The 18,686-nt window shown below is 51.8% G+C and overlaps 7 protein-coding genes across 7 annotated transcripts; 4 read left to right on the top strand and 3 right to left on the bottom strand.

Annotated features, from left to right (window-relative positions):
- Positions 1-143: 143 nt before the first annotated feature.
- Positions 144-2,263, bottom strand: N7482_001008 (protein kinase IKS1; the record flags this gene model as incomplete). Its single annotated transcript, XM_056683133.1, has 2 exons — positions 144-2,160; positions 2,208-2,263. 2 exons carry the CDS (start codon positions 2,261-2,263, stop codon positions 144-146), a joined length of 2,073 nt encoding a protein of 690 aa, XP_056546739.1.
- Positions 2,264-2,886: 623 nt separating this feature from the next.
- Positions 2,887-5,056, bottom strand: N7482_001007 (putative GTPase NOG2; the record flags this gene model as incomplete). The annotated part of the gene is made up of 3 exons (XM_056683132.1): positions 2,887-3,738; positions 4,157-4,898; positions 4,959-5,056. 3 exons carry the CDS (start codon positions 5,054-5,056, stop codon positions 2,887-2,889), a joined length of 1,692 nt encoding a protein of 563 aa, XP_056546738.1.
- Positions 5,057-5,425: 369 nt separating this feature from the next.
- On the top strand, positions 5,426-6,289 carry N7482_001006 (uncharacterized protein; the record flags this gene model as incomplete). Its single annotated transcript, XM_056683131.1, has 1 exon — positions 5,426-6,289. The coding sequence occupies one exon, from the start codon at positions 5,426-5,428 to the stop codon at positions 6,287-6,289; it is 864 nt and encodes a 287-aa protein (XP_056546737.1).
- Positions 6,290-7,066: 777 nt separating this feature from the next.
- On the bottom strand, positions 7,067-8,472 carry N7482_001005 (S-adenosyl-L-methionine-dependent methyltransferase; the record flags this gene model as incomplete). Its single annotated transcript, XM_056683130.1, has 5 exons — positions 7,067-7,380; positions 7,450-7,904; positions 7,958-8,081; positions 8,152-8,278; positions 8,332-8,472. The coding sequence occupies 5 exons, from the start codon at positions 8,470-8,472 to the stop codon at positions 7,067-7,069; spliced, it is 1,161 nt and encodes a 386-aa protein (XP_056546736.1).
- Positions 8,473-9,328: 856 nt separating this feature from the next.
- On the top strand, positions 9,329-10,966 carry N7482_001004 (fungal specific transcription factor domain-containing protein; the record flags this gene model as incomplete). The annotated part of the gene is made up of 2 exons (XM_056683129.1): positions 9,329-9,882; positions 9,940-10,966. The coding sequence occupies 2 exons, from the start codon at positions 9,329-9,331 to the stop codon at positions 10,964-10,966; spliced, it is 1,581 nt and encodes a 526-aa protein (XP_056546735.1).
- A 2,315-nt stretch (positions 10,967-13,281) lies between these two features.
- On the top strand, positions 13,282-15,181 carry N7482_001003 (putative GPI anchored cell wall protein; the record flags this gene model as incomplete). The annotated part of the gene is made up of 3 exons (XM_056683128.1): positions 13,282-13,516; positions 13,581-15,096; positions 15,154-15,181. 3 exons carry the CDS (start codon positions 13,282-13,284, stop codon positions 15,179-15,181), a joined length of 1,779 nt encoding a protein of 592 aa, XP_056546734.1.
- Positions 15,182-16,457: 1,276 nt separating this feature from the next.
- On the top strand, positions 16,458-18,098 carry N7482_001002 (phosphatase PAP2 family protein; the record flags this gene model as incomplete). The annotated part of the gene is made up of 5 exons (XM_056683127.1): positions 16,458-16,519; positions 16,582-16,608; positions 16,695-17,188; positions 17,256-17,267; positions 17,353-18,098. 5 exons carry the CDS (start codon positions 16,458-16,460, stop codon positions 18,096-18,098), a joined length of 1,341 nt encoding a protein of 446 aa, XP_056546733.1.
- Between the last annotated feature and the right edge of the window lie 588 nt (positions 18,099-18,686).

Genomic DNA, 18,686 nt, shown 5'->3' with positions numbered 1-18,686 from the left:
TGGATTGCCACTTGCAATTATTATTACATTTTTCCAATTGGACCCAGATTAAGATTAGGAATTATACCTCGTGCATTGACTGCTCATTAAAGGTATCATAGTGGCATAATCATGTCTCATTTCAATGCATAACGGAATGCGGATCACACGCCCATAGAGAATTCTCCATTCCACGCACAAAGAATCCCCAGCTTCATACTCAGCCCAACGAGAATCACATGCACGATGGTTGCTAGGGCCTGCATACGCAGATCATGTACTCCCAGTGTGATGGCTGCCAGCAAAATTAGAGGATAAAGGAACCAAGGGCGGACGGCTAGAGGCGAGCAGGGATGAAGGACGCTGACTACCTTCACCAGGAACAGCGAGACTTGCAGGCCTGGAGAGATACTCCAAGAGCTCAGGTGATTTATAAATGGAAATCGGCTGGGCGGTGGTGGAAGGAGTTGTTGCTGCTGACGAAGATTGGCTTGGGCTGGCGAGTTAATAGATTCTTCATTCTGGGGCGGTGGTCCTGTGGGAGACATAGGGGGCGAGGTGGAATATCGTTGCCGCATGACTAGGTCCTTGTCTGGGCTCAGAGATGGCCGACCGTCCAGAACCGTCTCTGATGCTGGATTGGTACTGGACCCGGAACTTGAATCGAACTTTGAATCCCGCCTGATTGCCAGGGGGTTTCGAGGGATCTTTTTTTTGACGGGCGAGAGTGCCCTGTCTATGGAATGTTCTGGTGCGGGGCTATCGACTGGATGAATCCGCGGTGCCACAGGCAAATCGGGGCTGGCTGAGTTGGCTCGCTTGAACCGAAAATTCTCACTGGCATTATTCGCAGCTTGGATGCCGTTTAACACCTCATCTGCCGTGGGACGCCGATCCGGATCCACAGAGAGCAATTTATCCAGGAATGAGTAGAGCTTTGCAGGCAGATCGGGTCTTCTCCTTCTTGCATTGTCGAACCCCGTCCAATGTGTAATTTCTTCGCGAAGTTGATCTAGGTCTTCGTTATCCTCATTAATGATGTCGGCACTGCGATATGGAAGTTCCGCGAAGCACAAGAAGTATAGGATCATTCCCAAGGAGAAGATGTCGGATTTGAAAGTGAAGTTCCCAAATGGCCCATCCGGGGATTCTTGTCGAAGAACTTCGGGTGCGCAGTAAGAGACTGTTCCCGTTGCGCCAGTGGACTTGCGCATTGCATTTTGCGATTGCACTTCTCCAAAGTCACTAACCAGTACTCGAATGCCATCGCTTGTCTCATGAAGAAGACAGTTGTTCGGTTTCAGGTCACGATGAATGTAGCCATTCACGTGCAAATGGCGCAACCCGGCTGTGATATCCCTGAAAAAAGAGTAGATCTCGTCCAGCTGTAGTGTGCGAGGCCCTCCACTGTTTGCTTGGAGGTCTGGTTCCCCCTTTGACTTCCTCCGAAGTCGCTCCTTGAGCTGTTGTGCAGTAGTTGATGCTTGAACAGATCCACAGATGTAGTTGTGTAAATCACCCGCATTGCAATATTGCTGTATGATGAATGCGCATGGTACGCTAGGGCCGAAGGTACTGATCCTGGCATTTTCGAGCCAGACGTGACGATAGGAGACAAGATTCTGATGGGAAAGGTGTTGCAACAACTGTACTTCGCCCAACACCTTCTCTAGCCACTCATGGTCGTCACCCACGGGCACTCGCTTGCAGGCAAAATGTCCAAGAGAGACTCCATCCAGCATATGTTTCACAAGCAAAACAACTCCCTTCCCGCCTTTCCCAAGAACCTTCTCCTCCACAAAAAATCGTTTGAAATAGTCAGGACTGAAAGCAGCCGAGGATATCCCTTGGCCTTGGGGTGGGGCAGACCCAGAAGCAGGTTCGCTGGTTGGACCGCCAGGGAGGGCAGGCTGTACGAGGCGGCGACGTGGAGATTGGGGTCTAGAGGAGGCTGTAGAGCTTGGCAAGCTGTTGTTGAGCATGCGAAAGTAGTTGGGATTGATAAATTCCGCTTCTGGGTCTGTGCTCCCACGGTGCCTTCCTCGGCTGCTGTCGCGCATTGGACGGTGACAGAGAGGGCAGTTTGCGAGCTCGAACTCTCCATTATGCTCGTCTGCGGTGTTTCGTAGGGCAAGCTGCCGGGAATCATGGTCGAACACGACCACTGAGTCATTATGCCGGCTAGAGGTCGTTAGCTTCAGCACCAGAACGAAGTTGCTTAAACCTACAACACAACATCGAGGTTGCCCCCATTATACGGAATCATAGACATATCGTCTGGCATGACTTCCACGTCATTGCGATAGGCAGCAAAGAGGCAGATGTGATCGCTCACTTATCACGCGTCGTCGTTTGCAGCTTTGGCCGGGAGGATGACGACGGTGAAACCCCACGCCGAGAGCGGTGAGACCCCGGATCCGCCGAGCCGTGGGTGAGTGAGTTTCTTTGCATGAAGAAACTAGCGTCCGGGCATGACTACTCCTGAAATGTTTTGAGGGAGGGCTACAAGACTAGAGTATTTGCTCGAAGAAATGAGGGTTTCATTTGATTCCTTTCAAAAATCGGGGTATCTAAGGCGGCCAGTCGCCTCCTAGCGACCATGCTAGACTTGGTGGGCTTTTGACCAGGCACCGGGAACGCACATTTACACATGAACGCGATTGTGGACTGCGCTCGCAAAGCAGCTGTGTCCTTCTGGGAGGTGCTGCTGACAGAAGCTTGACCTTTCCCTTCCCTAGTGTGGTTGTTGCTCAACTAGGGCCCTCGCGACACGGCTCAGCTTGGGATGCCGCTGGAGGTGCGAATCGGCGACTGCACATACTCTTTATTTCAAGAGGCAGCGCGAGACATTTGGGTCGACATGCAGTCAATAGCATGAGGAGATTTGGGCTGACTCCCATTGAACGTTCAGTCTTCCTCGCCACTCTCCACATCACTGATCTCGAGGTTGGCGATAGAATCATCATCGTCATCATCATTTTCATCAAAGCCTTCGAACTGACCGTCAGGCTGCGACTCTGATGACTCGGCTTCAGCTTCGGCTTCAGCTTCAGCTTCATCAGCGGGCTCAGAGGCAGCATCGTCCAGCTTGCGCTTACGAGCCATTTCTCCCAGGCGGCCTTCACGGCCTTCAATCTTCTCACTGTCGCCAGCGGCTCCCTTAGGAGCAGGGGTAAACCAGGGAACCTTTCCACGAAGGAAATCGTTAATCACCATCTTTGCAACACCGTCCAGATCCGGCTCGCCTCCTTTAAGAAGCCGACCACCCTTGCGAGCAAGGCGGCTCAGGAAATCGATAGCATCAGCAGGCTCCTTGATACCGTAAGTGCGCTCCAGGTGGCGAGGCTGGACACGGCGGAGGACGGCAGGGATGTACTGTTCAGGGTTGTGGACGTTCTCCACACGGCACACACCGCGCAGAAGAATATCCTCCTCCGTGTCATTCTGGTTTGGCGGAACCACACCAGGGCAGTCAATCAGGTAGATGCGCTTCATAAGCGTGACGTACTGCCACACCTTGGTCTCACCCGGGATGGGAGCAACCGTGCAGACCTTCTTCCTGCGAAGAGTGTTGATGATAGAGGACTTGCCCGTGTTGGGGTATCCAATCAAACCAACGGAGATCTGCTTGCGATCTGAGTGCAGAGATGAGAACTGACGAAGAAGTTGGATCAGAGATCCCTTGCCGAAGGAGTTGTTGATATTTGCGTGGAACGCGAGAGTAGGGTAATCTTTGGACAGGTTACGAACCCAAGCAGCCTGGTAGAAGATGCCATGTTAGCACATAGTCACCAAAAAATGGATGAAAAAAAGCAGGAATGTGTGGAATGTTACTAAGAGTTCGACTATCAAGCCACCAGAAAAGGCAGTAGTAGAACTCAACTCTTAAACAAAACACATATGTCCCTTACGACAGGCCTTCAAGACGAAGGCCAATCAACCTTGCTTCAGAAAGAAGTTTGGTGCGGGACATTGTCGATCTACCAAAGCTGTAACAGACAGACCTCCATTGAAGAAAGCACGACAAAAGTCGCAGGAAGAAGCCTTGACTTAGCAATGGAACGGCTCGATGACCGAGAAAAACGAAACAAGAAATCAAGAACAATGAAGAATGAACAGGATAAAAACTGTAGGGGATCTGAAGCAAAAGTGGGAAAGGGTATAGTGTGACACTTACAGCAACACCGGTCGGGACCAGGTCGGTCTTGTTCAAGACGAAGATCAGATGCTTGTGGGGTGCTTCCTCGCGGATGTATTTTTCAACGCTCCGGCAGCGAGTACCATCGGGGTCACGAGCATCCAGAACATGGATCACGACATCCGAAGAGTCGATGACCTTGTAAAGCTCATTCCAAATACGCTTACTCTGACCCTTCGAGAAGACAGCCTCACGGGCGGTGGTGAAGGTGGTATGTTCCAAAGCACCGACATCGCTGGCGACAATAGGAGTGCCATCGTCATGGGTCCCCTGATCCATCTTCTCTTGGTATGAGTCGTGTAACTTCGCCGTTTCGCCAGCAAGATCTTCCAGAGAAGTCACGCCCAGCTTGACACGCTTGCGCTGAGCCTTGGGGCCAAAGGTATCATTAAATGGGTTGTTCTCAATCTCCATCTTCGCCTGATGCTGCTTCAGCCCGTTCACGGTATCGTTGTCCCGGATCAAACTCATGGGGAGCTTGTTGGTCTTGAGCAGCACCTGGTACGGGTCGGACGCACGCTCGGCGACAGCCTCGCGAAAGGAGGTCAGAGCCTCCTGCGAGATAACTCGGGTGTTGCCGAACCATTTGCGGTTGGGCTCAATGCGAGCAACAGGGGCATCCCGAGACTGGTAAGAAGCGGAGACAGTGATTTCTCCAGCGGCGTTGCGTCGAGCCTTGCCATCCTTGAACATGTTCAAGGTCTTAATCTTCTTCGCATCGCTGTGAAATGAATTAGCCTCGGCTGCCTCCAGGTTCAATCGGACTATGTTGTGGACCTACCGGTAAAAGTTTTCACCTTTAGTCTTCACGTTGCCCATGCCATCATCAACCTTCCCCTGCCGCACTTTACGTGCGGCCTCCTTCTTGCCGGTACCCATGGTGAGGATCTCTTGTGGTCTTCAAGAGGAAGAAAATCTTTTGACCTTCGGAAAAAAAATTCGAAGGCAAGACCAAAACAAAAGAAGTGGCACAGCGCGAAGAGAAGAAGAAAAGGGAAAAAAAAAAAGGCGGAGAGGTAATTTTTTTTTGGGCGCCAAGAGACGAGCGTGCACGGACCACTGGAAAATCGCTTCTGTTTCTTCCGGCGTTGGTCTCCTGCTTTCCCGCGAATCCTCCTCTCCAAGTGCCACGCGCGGCGGTCCTTTTGACCGATTTTGTGTTGTTTTATTTATTGAACCTGATTATCTTCTTTATTACCCTGACAAATTGCTCCATCCGTAGAGCGACCGGGGTGCAATCGGTGCAGTATGTCTGCCCTCCGCAGCGGCCGGACTGCCAGCCTGCAGGTCCGTGGCTTCGCAACTTCGCCGAACCTTCGAGTCGGACCCGAGTCTCCTCACTTCATCGATATTCCGCGAATCGTTCAGGCCAGCAATCCCGCCAAACCACGCGTTAAGGGTACCCTCCCGGTTCCTCGCGAGCTCTTCCCGGCTCGTCGTGCGGACAAGCCTCGCAAAGCATACCTCGATGCCGTGACCCCTGCCCCTTCGACCGAGCGCACCGTCAACCCGAAGAGCAGTGACCCCGAAAAGCAGGCTTTTAAGCTCAAGATGGCGGTTTTGCGACGCAAGAACCTCCGGGAAGGTCTCCAGACGTTGTATAAGCGGAAGCAAGTGGCAGTTGAAACCATGTTCAATCGAAGTTTCGAGAGCCAGAGCCGACGCGAGCGTATTCTCCAACAACCGGAAGCCGAGGATGAGCGCTTGACCCGGCCATCAGTTGTTCAGGCCATGCAGCCTCAGCCACACACAACCCTGGCGGACCCGAACCGGGAACAGCGACTTGCCCTTTCCCGGGCTCGGATGGAGGCCAAGCGGGCCGAGAAGGATGCCGAGCGCCGTGATCACTTACAGTCTCTGTATATGAACGCTCGCACTTTCATTACCACGGAGGAGCAACTCACCGCTGAGATCGACCGCGTGTTCCCCGAAGGCGAGAACGAGGCATGGCGCAACGACCACCAGCAGGGTGATAACATCTGGAATTTGGGCGTGCCACCAACGGTGCAGTCCGTCGTCAATGAGACTAGGAAGAGTGAGACCGCTCGCTGGGATGTTACCCAGGACCGAGTCAAGAAGCTGGGCGAGCAGATCACCGGCGGCAAGCTGTGATTCTGATTGGTATTTTAGGACATGTACAATATTTTTGAGCCACTACATTTGATTCTGTGCATCTATCTCCACGTTTGGAAGAATCTCCAATATAAGTCTCTTGTGGACTGTACACAAACGCCCCCCTCTGGAAGACTTACAGTTCGGTGTTTCTGCAACGGCAGTGTTGAGCGCTGATCCGGCGTGTCTACGGTTGATCGATGCTTAGCGTTGCTTAGCGCCGACGTAAAGCAGTGCCATCACTCTCAACGGGGATGGTATCTGAAGTTAAGAAGCCCCAATGGCACTAGAGAGACGTCCAAGGCATCAATGCGGATACTCTACGACTTCTATGAAGTTACGGCGACCTCGCGCCTGAGTAGATCCTTCCCATGTCTTATCTCTGTTGAGTCTTTTCGCTCTGCCAGCTCATCATTTACTAGTTGCTCTGCCTAATCAGCGTGGCTATGCCTTCAATGCCCATTATTGTGTCTGCACTGGTCCGATGAGGTTCTTCCCCTATAATTTGGGCCATATGCCCTTCTGACATCACATGTGCCAATCAGAGCACTTGAGAAGAATAAGTTTGCCTGATGATTTCTGTTTCCCCCTGTTGTCAAGTGACCTTGGATCTTAGTAATGCGGAATATGTCTACTAAAGATGATGTGCCTGCTTTCCTATCGGCACTGACAACATCACAAATACCCGCGGAAGAAATATCATTGACTGAAGAAGGGAGATTTTGATATTCTCGCAGGTAGGCATCAGGTCTCGCTAAAAGCCACCACACCATTTCTCTATTTCAGGGCCAAAACAATGATAGAGGTATATGTGGAGGCAGTGTAGAGGTGGATCTGTTCAACCCGCAAGCCTGCAGAGCCAGCCAGTGAATGCCACTGCTCACTTGTCCGCTCCTTTCCACCAAGTCCGATCATCATGGAAATATCGGCCATTGTGGCCTGCCAGTGAGCGCCGGTGTCCGGCAAAACGACTTCATCGATAAGCAGGCGGGAGGTTGGATCCATTGCATCCGCAACATTTCGAAGAATTTTCGTACACTCTTCATCGGGCCAATCATGAATGATCCGTCGCAGGTAGTAAAACTTGGCACCTAAATGGACACGAAACTTAGCTGGACCTCTTTGAAGGCAGAGAGAGAGTTAAGGCGAGAAAGACCGACCGATAATGGATTGTTTTTCGAAGAAGTCATAGGCTTCGGTTTGGACGCCTTCAATAGGAGGGAGCTGGTTGATGACCGCCGGAAGATCCTGTAGGACAAGGCGCCCCAGGAGATTGGTGTATCTTTTGCCCAGCTGGATACTCTGGTGCCCATGGCCGCCCCCTACATCCACAAAAAAGGGCTTTTCAGAAGGTCGAGGGGGCGTTGAAGGGACCTTCTTTGCCTCCATATCCAGGAGATCAAACCCGACTGTCCATTCTGCACCTGCAAGCGAAGTCATGACCTTCTGCAACGTCTCGAAATGCTTTGGGTTCTGGACAAACCAGTCAAATGGTCTGAGTTTGGTGTTGTGAGCTTTCTGGAATGGAGTGTCTGTGACGCTATCAATGTCTCGATAATTGTTTTGTTTAAAGAAGTCAGGCATCGCGCTGACGATCGGTCCATGGGTATCAAATCTGAATTGGGAATTTTAGCATGACTCAAATATGCATAACAAGGGGGTGGCTACCCGTGATATACCATAGCCTCTCCCTTATCATCAGCAAGAATATGAGTGTTGGTGTTCGCCTGGTATTCATGAAGACCAGTCTCCCTGATCATGCCGTTCGAGCTCAGATATCGAAGCAGTCTTCCTTTAGAAGTGTAATGTAACGAGGTTAATCGCAAGTGCTGTGTCACCGGACTGAATAGCACAGCACTTACCCAGCAGTTGAGGAGATGAACCGGTGATATCAGCCAGCTGAACAGTTGTCATTGAGCCCTTGTGGGCAGCGATGTTGCGGAACAACTTCAGATCTGCCCCCATGCGAATGGTTGCAATAAGGAGTTGCTAGGCAAATTAGTGATAATAATGGCGAAGACCACATGCTGTGGACCACTAACCGAGTTTGCAAGGCTCATTAGAAGATCTTTAGGACTTTGAATCTCCATCTGGACATCGCGAAGACCTTTTTGGATTTCCAGCCGACCGACTTCGTCAGAAGTCTCGGCCAAGGCGTGAATTTGAGCAACGATAGAGTCCATTTTGGGGTGGGAAAGTGGGTTACAGAATCCAACAATGGTTAGATTTCTTTGCCTTGTGTTTGTATACAATGTAGTTGAATTTTCTTGCGAGAGGTGCGCTTATGTACCTGGCGTCGTCGTCATACATCTGATGCTCCAAGGCGGACTCCGCGGAAGTTCCGCGGGGCCAGACGGCCGCTCATTGGTTCACTGCTTGGGCGCCCAGTTCACCTCGCAGCCTCTCGCAACAGCAAGGTTGGACTTTTACAAAGTCCGCAGAAGTCTGAGAATCATAATGGGTCGGGTTGAGAAAAATCGTACAGGCTCATCGCGCTCGCGCCCAGTTTCATGTCTGTTTTGCCGATCACGGAAGTTGAGGTGCAGCCGGCAGTTCCCTTGTGCCAATTGTTCCAGTCGCGGTATTTCTTGTCAATCGGAGGTCTCAGTATTACCCAGCAGCGCCAATGAAGATCCCGAGACACCCGAGAAGTTTCAGCAAGATGTGTTAGCCCGTTTGCAAAGGCTTGAAGGAATTGTTATTGGCCAACGCGAGCCTACTCGTTCTCCGTCCGATCAAGCTGGTTCGCGGCCAGGGCCACCCCCATCTCGGCGCAAGAGTGATTTTTCTGCATCCTTTTCAGAGAAATCATCTGTGGTGGATGTAGAATGGCTTGAGTCGCAGATAGTGAATCCAGGCTCAGCAACGGGGTTATGCATTGCGGAATATGGTAAGAAATTCACAATGCTCAAGCTTAAAAGTCTCATATCTAACTGTGATCCATGGCGTTAAGAGTTTAGAACATGTCCTATCAAAGAAACATTACCTTTCACACCCGTGATGCATAGAGATGTTTTGGACCGAACTTCAACCCAATGCATGTGGCTTCCACTCCACGAGGAGTCAGAACAGATCGTCGATAAATATCTCACTGACATCACCTACCTCCATCACGTTGTCCATATTCCCTCGGTCCGTGTGCTTGTGAATGAGCTCTATGAGAATCTGAGCACAAAAAGCCCCGTAAAGCTCGGCCAAGTCTCCTTGCTATTGGCAATGCTGGCTAGCACTGCCTTTTTTTGGACCGAGCGAGACATGCACAGACTGGCATTCTCCTCGGTCGCGGACGCCAATGAACTATCCAAAAAATGGATGGCAATGTCATTCGAAGTGCTGGAATACTCCCGTCGCACATGCTCGGAGTCCATTGAGGATGTTCAAGCCCTGATCATTCTGGCCTTCTTGGTTTGCCATATCGTCGGCATCACGTCTCGGGCTCGCTATCTCTTTTCTACAGCCACCTCAATCGCATGGCAGCTATCATTGCACCGAATCGATCACAGGTATAACGCAAAGCTTGATGTGCCTCAGTCAGACTCGGTGAAAGCAGAAATAGGCAGACGGGTGTGGTGGTATCTTGTTGCAACAGACTGGTAGGTTTTCGAGCTGCGCTTCACATGGCTGATGAAGGATCTAACATCGAGGTAAAGGCAAATGTCCCAGTTGACGGGCCTACAGCAAGGCATATATATGGTTAACCCCCGTCATATGGCAACCAACAAACCCATCCATGCAAACGATGAAGATCTTTTTGATGGTATGAACCTCGTCGGCAAGCCACTTGATCAGCCCACGGTCATGTCATATTACCTCCAGCGAATTCGACTCGGAGAAATATGTCGAGAAATCAGCGACAGTTTCCCGTTCCTGGAAGCCGAATTAGGGAATCCGGATTACCAGCAGGTCAAAGAGATCGACCAAAGGATCTGTGAATTCAGTCAAGCATTGCCGTACTTTTTTCAATTGGATTATGACATGAGGGAATTACCAGAAAGAGACCCTCACAGATCTTCCGGTATAGCTGTCCATCGATACATTATCAACTCCATGCTCCACACCCAGCGCTGCAGGCTGCATCTTCCTTACCTATCTCGCGCAGCAGAGGCTCCATTCACCTACTCAAGAAACGCATGCCTTGAAGCAGCGCGCATGGTTATTCGCACAGAAGCACAGCTATCCTCCAACAACATCCCTTTTTTTATGACTCGGATGAAGTTTTCGGGGAGCTTGCTTTGTGTATGCATGGCCATCATTGTACTTCTGATAGATCTTTGCCACAATAAGAGTTTCGGACCAGACGAGGAACAGGAGCGTCGGTTAGAGATTCGTAATGCGTTAGGCATCCTCGAAGAAGGCAAGAGCCAGTCCCCATTTGCAGATAGGCTCCTTGATACTTTCAACTCTATCCTTCAACGGAACAAAGTTCCTCTCCCTACTGAAAGGAAGTCAGCGTCCCACTCAAAAATCAGCAACGGACCGATACAGGATGCGTCCGTTGGTTCTGCTCCCACACCAGTACCTTCTTCTGAAGCCGACCTGGAGCCAACGTCTACGGACCCCGCGCTCCCTTCCTTTGATGATCTCTGGCAGACATTTGATACCAACGCGGACCCGTCCACTCTGTTTGACTGGAACACTCTTTTATCCGAGCTCGATGCTCCCTTCCTATCAATATGATAATAATAGACATACATAATTAAAAGTTATATTGGCACCAGATACGCTTAAAAAGCAAGTAATGGAAAGCTGTCCGTATATTTCTCTTCTTAGACATCTCCCCGCGTGCATGACGCTATCCTGTCTCCGCCGTCCCTATTCAAAAATATTGTAATCAGATACCAACACCTCACTGGAGGCTCACGAATTCAAATTACTAATGACGCATATCCTCAAGAGCCGCTAGGTAAAGGGAAGGCTTGGCGACATCGACGCGTGCTTTCAACGAGACCGTTGGGCCCCATTCAGGCCACCTCCCGGCTCATCCACTGCGATCGACATTGCCTGTCGCGATTACTTTGGTACTGGCGTCAGAGCTAGCACTGTGGGCCTAATTATCTCAACGGCTCTCAACTTGGCCTAGATGCAACGGTCGAGTCTACAGTATGATGGCAACTTGCAATGGGCATAACAGGCAACGCCACTACTCCTGTCCAGCCACGCCGACGGAATTCGGATGGCATTCTCGCCGATCGGTGGTTCCACCGACTGAATGACGTGGCGCGGTGACTGGTTTTCGAATCCGCTGCGGAGGAATCGGATATACTTTGGTCCAAGGTGCCTTCGGATTTTTTTCAATGTTCTGTAACGGAAAGATCTTCGCCGTCGCTCTTACTGGGCTCGCGGGTGTTCTAGAATCAAAGAACAAGTACCGATGGGCCCTAGCATACAGATCGCCAGTCTGACATATGAATCTAGCCCTGTACGCGCGTCCTGGATCGTGGATCGTGTTCCCTTACGAAATTTCCGCCACGATGCAATTTTTCTGCCCAACCCACTGCAACCTGTCTGTGACCCGATTCCGTGTAAATTGAAGTCTACAACGAATGCCATTGCTTTTTCATCCAGGCTGATGAACTGTAGGAATGTTGCGTTGCCTAAATTGAATGTGCGTATCCAAACGTGGTTCTTTGGGTCCAACCTGGTGCATATAAATAGCGAGCGATGTTGTTGGCCGGATACCCTCTCGTCGGCTCCACCGTCGACTGGCCCACACGATGATAACTTCCGGCTTCACACGGTCCGACCCAATCCTGTTGCTTTTTGACTGGCTAGCGTGGAAAGTGCCGTGGGTTATAACACAATGATCTCATTTTTCTCCATCGTCCCTGACACGGATGGCAAAAGCTCTTTCTTTTCGTACAGCCCACTTTTCCTAGCGAGGGCTGTCCACAATGATGTGATGCAATGTCAAGAAAGATCCACTGCTCAGGGTCGCAGGGGCTTAGTGGGGGGAGGGGTTGGCCCTGTGTCAAGCCCTACCGAAGTTTTAATCTTAGCCTTTTGAGCAGGTTAGTTTGCTGCATCTTGTAGCCTCTGATAATGGTGATATTCTATCAATGAGAGTTATGATAAAGGCGACCCGGAGAAGAACCACCCCAAGTGTAGGCTTATCTGGTTCTATTAAGAAACAAGCTAGAGGACCTCCATGCGTACCTTCTTTATAATGCCATGGGAATCAATGATAAGCAAGATGCAGCACCTGCCAACCGTGGGGAGTGACTCCTGTGGTCCGTCCGGCCCGAGATTTGGTCAGTGAAGCGCCCTACTGAATGACGGAGATTCAGGTACATTCCGTGGTAGACCGCATGCATTGCCGCTCGAAACACACTGGTCAAGGCATCCATCGGCTTATCGGGAATCGCTGGAGACGAATATCCAGACTTAATGAAGATCGAACATAGGGTGTCTATGATAGGCTCCAGTGTTCCACTGCGTCCTCTTCGGCAGCCATTGACAACCATCGGTCATTCCGCAGCGCTGGAGAGCGGAGAGTGAAGCTTGGATGCTTCTCCACACCAGGGCAGAGAACCTCATTTCGAAATGACGTCTATGCTAATGCTGCGGATGGGCTGTCCGGCTGGTTCGGATTTTCGTATACCTGCTCTCCGACGGCACTGGCCCACTGTGCCTTCCGATACCCATGGTCAATGACCTAACTCAACTGTGAGAGGCCGGCACGATTTTCGATTATCTATTCTGATTTATTAATTTCCATTCTCTCGGGGATATGACCCGGATCCTCGGTGGGTGTGCCAATGCTTGCTCATCGGGTCAGGTATCTTGATTCGTAACGGTGTGGTTCCCATCCACACTCCCTGCTATAAGAATGACCCAATTCCCCGGAAGATAGCCCTACAGAGTCTCGACGTATCTCGACACATCTCGACACACATTATTGACCAACGGGAAATTGAGGTCAATATAAAATCAACAGGGTTTGAAGAACTCTATACGTTCGTCTTGTGGCTCTACCCCGGCGTTCGCGTGAAATCATGAAAAGTTTCGCCGTCTTCGCGGCCTTCGCTGCCAGTGCCAACGCCCTCGTTGGCCGCAATGCAGGGGCCTGCTGCTTCCACATAACGGCATCTGGTGGTATGTCCGGCAACCTGGGCCAACTGAGTGATGGCCAGAACCGCATTGGGGACAATAGTCTGTCCGCGTCTCAGTACTGTATCAACTCGACCGGTGTCATCACCGACAGCGTTGGTCGTGGCTGCATCATCACGTGTGAGTATACTGCACAACTTGAACCCTTCATTAGTGTCAATAGCTAACGTGCTCCTACCATCAGCGGAAACCACTCAATTCCAGTGCGATGAGGGTAAGGCCGGCACTCCGGGCTTCTATGTCTCGTCCTCCGGCCAATTGGAGTTCCACGGCAGTCCTGCCTTCATTGCTTGTGAAACTGGCCAGAATGGTGGCTCGAACATCTACACCACCAACAGCACTTCCGTCACCAACTGCAAGAACATCCGGATGAGTGCCGACTCTTGCACGAGCACTGGCGCCAGTGCTGGCGGCTCGTCATCTGGCACAGCTCCTTCAGGTCAACCTGGTTCCCCTGGTCAATCTGGTTCCCCTGGTCAACCTGGGTCCACTGGCTCCCCTGCAGGCTCAGCCCCGGTTCCTATTTCGGGATCACCTATTACAGTTGTGTCAACCGTCACTGTATCTGATTGCAGCTGCTCCGGGACCGGTGTTCCGGCTGCCCCTGCTGCAGGTCAATCTTCCGCCCCCGGTGGTGCTCCAGCCCCTGGTGGTACCTCGCAGCCTTCTAGCTCTGCTGGTGGCTCTCCTCCTGCTATTGTGCCAGTTGCCCCAGCTCCTGGTGGTCCCTCGCAGCCTTCTAGTGCTGCCGGTGGCTCTCCACCCGCTATTGTGCCAGCTACTTCAGCTCCTGGTGGCTCCTCACAGCCTTCTAGCTCTGCTGGTGGCTCTCCTCCCGCTATTGTGCCAGTTTCCCCAGCTCCTGCTGGTACCTCGCAGCCTTCTAGCTCTGCCGGTGGCTCTCCTCCCGCTTCTGTGCCAACTGCCCCAGCTTCTGGTTTCTCCTCTGTTGGCCCGAGCGGTGGCCCGGCTCCGTCTGGCAGCTCTCAACAATCTGGTGGTTCTCAGCCCTCTGGTAGCTCGCGTCCCTCCGCGGCCCCAAGTGGCAGCCCAGTCCCTTCCAGTAGCTCTCACTCCTCCAGCTCAGCCGCTGGCTTCCAGCCCTCGAGCGCCCCCATGTCTTCTGGCGCACCCGCTCCGTCCACCAGTACCCATCCCTCGAGCCCTAGCGGTGGCGGTGGTGGCGGTGTCCCGATCTCTTCTTCCTCGGCCTCGGCCTCAAGATCATCGTCCTCGAGCGGTAGCTGCCCTACCACCCTCTCTGGCGACTATCAGTACCCCCACCTGATGGTCCCGATCAGCTCATCATCACCTGATACCCCCGAGGGTAATAGCTTCAACGGGACCATTAACTCGAGTGTTTCGACCACCTTCAACTTCGACATCCCGCAATCGTACTCCGGCAAGACCTGCAGCCTGGTATTCCTGTTCCCCAAGAAAACCGATCTCCAGACTTCCTCGTACAGCTTCAGCGGCGATGGCAAGATTGCCATCGGCAAGCTTTCGCAGACTGTCAGCAGCTCCACTACCTACAATAACGTTCCTTCGGTCTCCAAGGGTCTGGGCACGATCACCATCTCCCCTGGGAACTCCTACGTTGTGTCCACTTTCTCGTGCCCGGCGGGACAGGCCGTCAGCTACGAGATGAAGAATGCCGGTAGCACTAACCTGAACTTCTTCGAAGACTGGAACCCGTCTCCGTAAGTTTTATTGGGAAACTGAGACGATTTCTGAATCTCCGCTAACCTGCTTCCTAGTCTGGGTCTGTTCATCACCACCTGCTAATTGGGCAGCCTCCCATGATGATTGGGTCATATTGGCCAGTGTATAACTAGTCGGTTGGGGTAAATGTTATGTCATGTAAAGTTTGTTAATGCCTCATGTGAAAACGCTTTTATGTGGTCGTGGTTTTCCTTTTGTTTGGTCCTGTAGTCCTGTACCTGGGGCGGAATGTATGTCCGAGTGGGCGGGCCTGTTGATCCGATGAACGTTCTGATATATAAGCACAATCGACACGGTTTCAACTGTTGTATGATTATCATCTCCACGTCATTCCTGCTCTCTCACTTCATTTCTTTCTATTATCCACTCTCCATTAGCTCTTCATTCCCCCGTACGCCTTGTCGAATAGCACGCTGCATTGTTACCCTCCCATCAAATAGCGGCAGATAATTATGCTGCCTAGTCGTATGTGGACCGGTGGGCAAAGGCAATTTACACCGCCACGGTGACAAGTCAGATACGCAGGATCAGTCACCTCCTCCGTCTGGTGAGCTACGCGCCAAGGTCATCGCGCCAGGATTTACCATTCCGGGCTGACTGTGGATCTGTGCGTGGTGCGGCACAAAGAAAATGACGGCTAAACGGGAAATCGAAGCAATTTGGCGACCAAATTGTCAGTTCTTCATATATAGATTTCGGATTGAGAGGATGATGATTCTATATTATTAGTTGTATGTTCTCACTTGGTGTAGAGCAGTCAGGATGAAACAAAGCAGCTGTAGGGTGGGATCTGGCAGAGGAGCTCACAGAAAGTTTGGGGCGGTGTTAGACTTGAACAATAGATGAATGTTGAGGCTGCAAAAATCCAGAGATGGTTCCTAGAACTCATTCTGGCAGGGGTAAGTTGTCTGAAAAAGGCGTGGATGGACAAGGGCCATTAGCGCCGAGACTTCTCCGGACTGGTACGTGTACGGAGTACAGGAACTTGAATCAGGAGCGGCCTGTGTGAGTGAGCTCTCAGGTCCCCACTACTCCATACCTACCGAATGTGGAGAGACCTCAGTGACATTCTCAGCCACGCTGATTCGGCGCAAGATGGAACGGTCAAGTTAAAATAGCAAGTGCAGGGTTCAGGGGCAACGGTAAACGCCCATCCATCCAGCGCCACACAGTGCGCCTTTGTGCCCCCACGTAATTTGGCAGGGCGGAGGCACGCGACCGGCCAAGAATCTTGGGAGCTCAATAAGGCTGCCTAATTTTGGGTTCGCTACTTCTATTGCGTCCCTTTCTCTATCTGAGCTCCCGTTTCTTCCCCATTGAACCGCAATCTGGGGAACTCATGGAGATTCCCGCCAAATTGCCGTTCTCTAAGCGGCGGATCCGACCGCGCGTGGTCATTTCGTGCGTCTTTCTGCTCTCGTCGTCTTTCTCACGGAATGTGGCCTCGACTGACCTTCATTCAGCTACATCTTTGACTATGTGATTCTCATGTGTGTACTGCAACCACCTCCCAAGACTCCCAAGTCCCCATCTCCCCAAGAAATGCCGATTTGACTGACTCCAAGGATTGAACTAGCGCCTGCGTGATCGGCTTCTTTATCTTGGACTCGATCGAGCCGTTCCATCAGCACTTCTCCCTCAACAACATCTCCCTCCAGTATCCCTACGCCGTCCACGAACGCATCCCCATTGGATATGCGCTCTGCATATCTGGCGGCTTCCCGCTTGTCCTCATTAGCATCTATACTCTCTTCATCGATGGCCTGTTTTCGCACCACAAGCCTCAGGACCCGGTATCCGGGAAGCGCAGGTTGCGGGGTCCGTGGCGGTGGAAGGATCGCCTGTGGGAGATGAACTGCGGCATCCTGGGCTTGCTGCTGTCCCAAGGACTGGCGTTTGTGATCACCCAGGTACTCAAGAATGCCTGCGGCAAGCCTCGGCCGGATTTGATAGATCGGTGCCAGCCTCGTGCTGGGAGCCATGATTTGACCCCGTACGGTTTATCCAATTCGACCATCTGTACCGGAGATGCAGCCATAATCAAGGATGGATTCCGGTCGTGGCCTTCCGGTACGTCATTCTCAATGTTGTTCTGGTGGTTCTGGAATGGTTTTATGCTAACGGTAAACGCCTACAGGTCATAGTAGCTGTGAGTTTCATCTTCGACTCTCTGTTGTCATACCGCCTTGCGATTGACAGGTACACTAAGATACTAACGATAGTTCCGATAACAGCCTCTTTTGCTGGATTATTCTATACTTCATTGTGGCTGGGTGGAAAGCTGCATGTGATGGACAACCGCGGCGAGGCATGGAAGAGCCTTTTGGTCATGGTGCCTATCCTTGCGGCAACCCTTGTTGCCGTGTCTCGGATTATGGATGCCCGCCACCATCCTTTCGACGTCATCACCGGCTCCCTGCTGGGAGTAGTCTGCGCCATTGTTTCTTACCGCCAGTACTTCCCCCCGATCACCGAGTCCTGGCGCAAGGGCCGAGCCTACCCGATCCGCACCTGGGGAACTGAGCCGCCTCGTCCAATCAACACTCAATTGGCTACGCTTAACGATGATAGCACATCTGCTCTATGCAATCCCGGACAAGACCGCCTTGATCCCTCTGGTGTGCAGGAGCGCTCTGTGTCGCCATCGAATCGCGCAGTTCCTGCTGATTCCTCGCGACACGCTGTCCCAAGTAACCCGTTCACCTCTCAGATCTACCCCCGCCGTCGGCACGACCAGGATCCGGATGGCACCTGGTCTTCTAGTGAAGACGACGTTGGTAACGGAATCGAGATGCAGCACGGCTATGCGATGACTCCAAACCCCGGAGGTCGCTCTTCTCCTCCATTCAAGACAAATACAGCGTACCAGGCGCAGACCCATGCGGCTCCCCCTGGTCCTGTGTACGCGGCTCCGGCGGTAGGAGTCAGTCACACCGACCGAGGCCGACCGTTGACCGATACGCCGCTTCGTGATGTTTAGATTACATTACATCCGTGGTGATTTCTTTCCCGGACGGAATTGCATTACATCAGCGTGCATTTGTGGCTTGATGGCCCATCGCGATTTACATGAACCTTGACGAGCTCTCTCTTTCTCTCTCTCTCTCTTTTTCCTCGGTCTCTTGTTTTCTTTCTGTACATATACAGGGTTCAGGCGTTCGAGACTCGAATATGCATACTTATCCACATTGTCCTTTCTGAACAGCTTACTTCGATGGAAAATGAACCTTGTTTCGTACCGAGCTTCAATGTTCTCTTTACACAATGACCTGGTTGCACATAATTTCCATCGGTTTTTTGTTCTTTACCTTCATAGATGGATGATCTCCCATTGGCTCCGAGTCGGGCGCGGGGATCCACTTGGCCGCGGCCCGGGTTGCCCTTCCAACAAACAACATTCGGCAGCACTACGCGGATCAACAGTCAATCAGATGCAGAACATTAATTAAATCTGACAAGAGGGGGGCTTGCACTAACCCCATTGCAATGTCACCCGTCTCGCATCTGCGCACCATGAGCACCATACCAGTAAGCCACTGTACTTGGCCCCGGTCCCAATCGACGTTGC

This window comes from Penicillium canariense (genome assembly GCF_028826845.1).
Source record: "Penicillium canariense strain IBT 26290 chromosome Unknown utg000001l_segment0_segment0, whole genome shotgun sequence".
In the NCBI taxonomy this organism is placed as follows: Eukaryota; Fungi; Ascomycota; class Eurotiomycetes; order Eurotiales; family Aspergillaceae; genus Penicillium; species Penicillium canariense.
The sequence above is the reverse complement of the archived record's forward strand: the minus strand, read 5'-3'. Positions and strand labels throughout refer to the sequence as shown.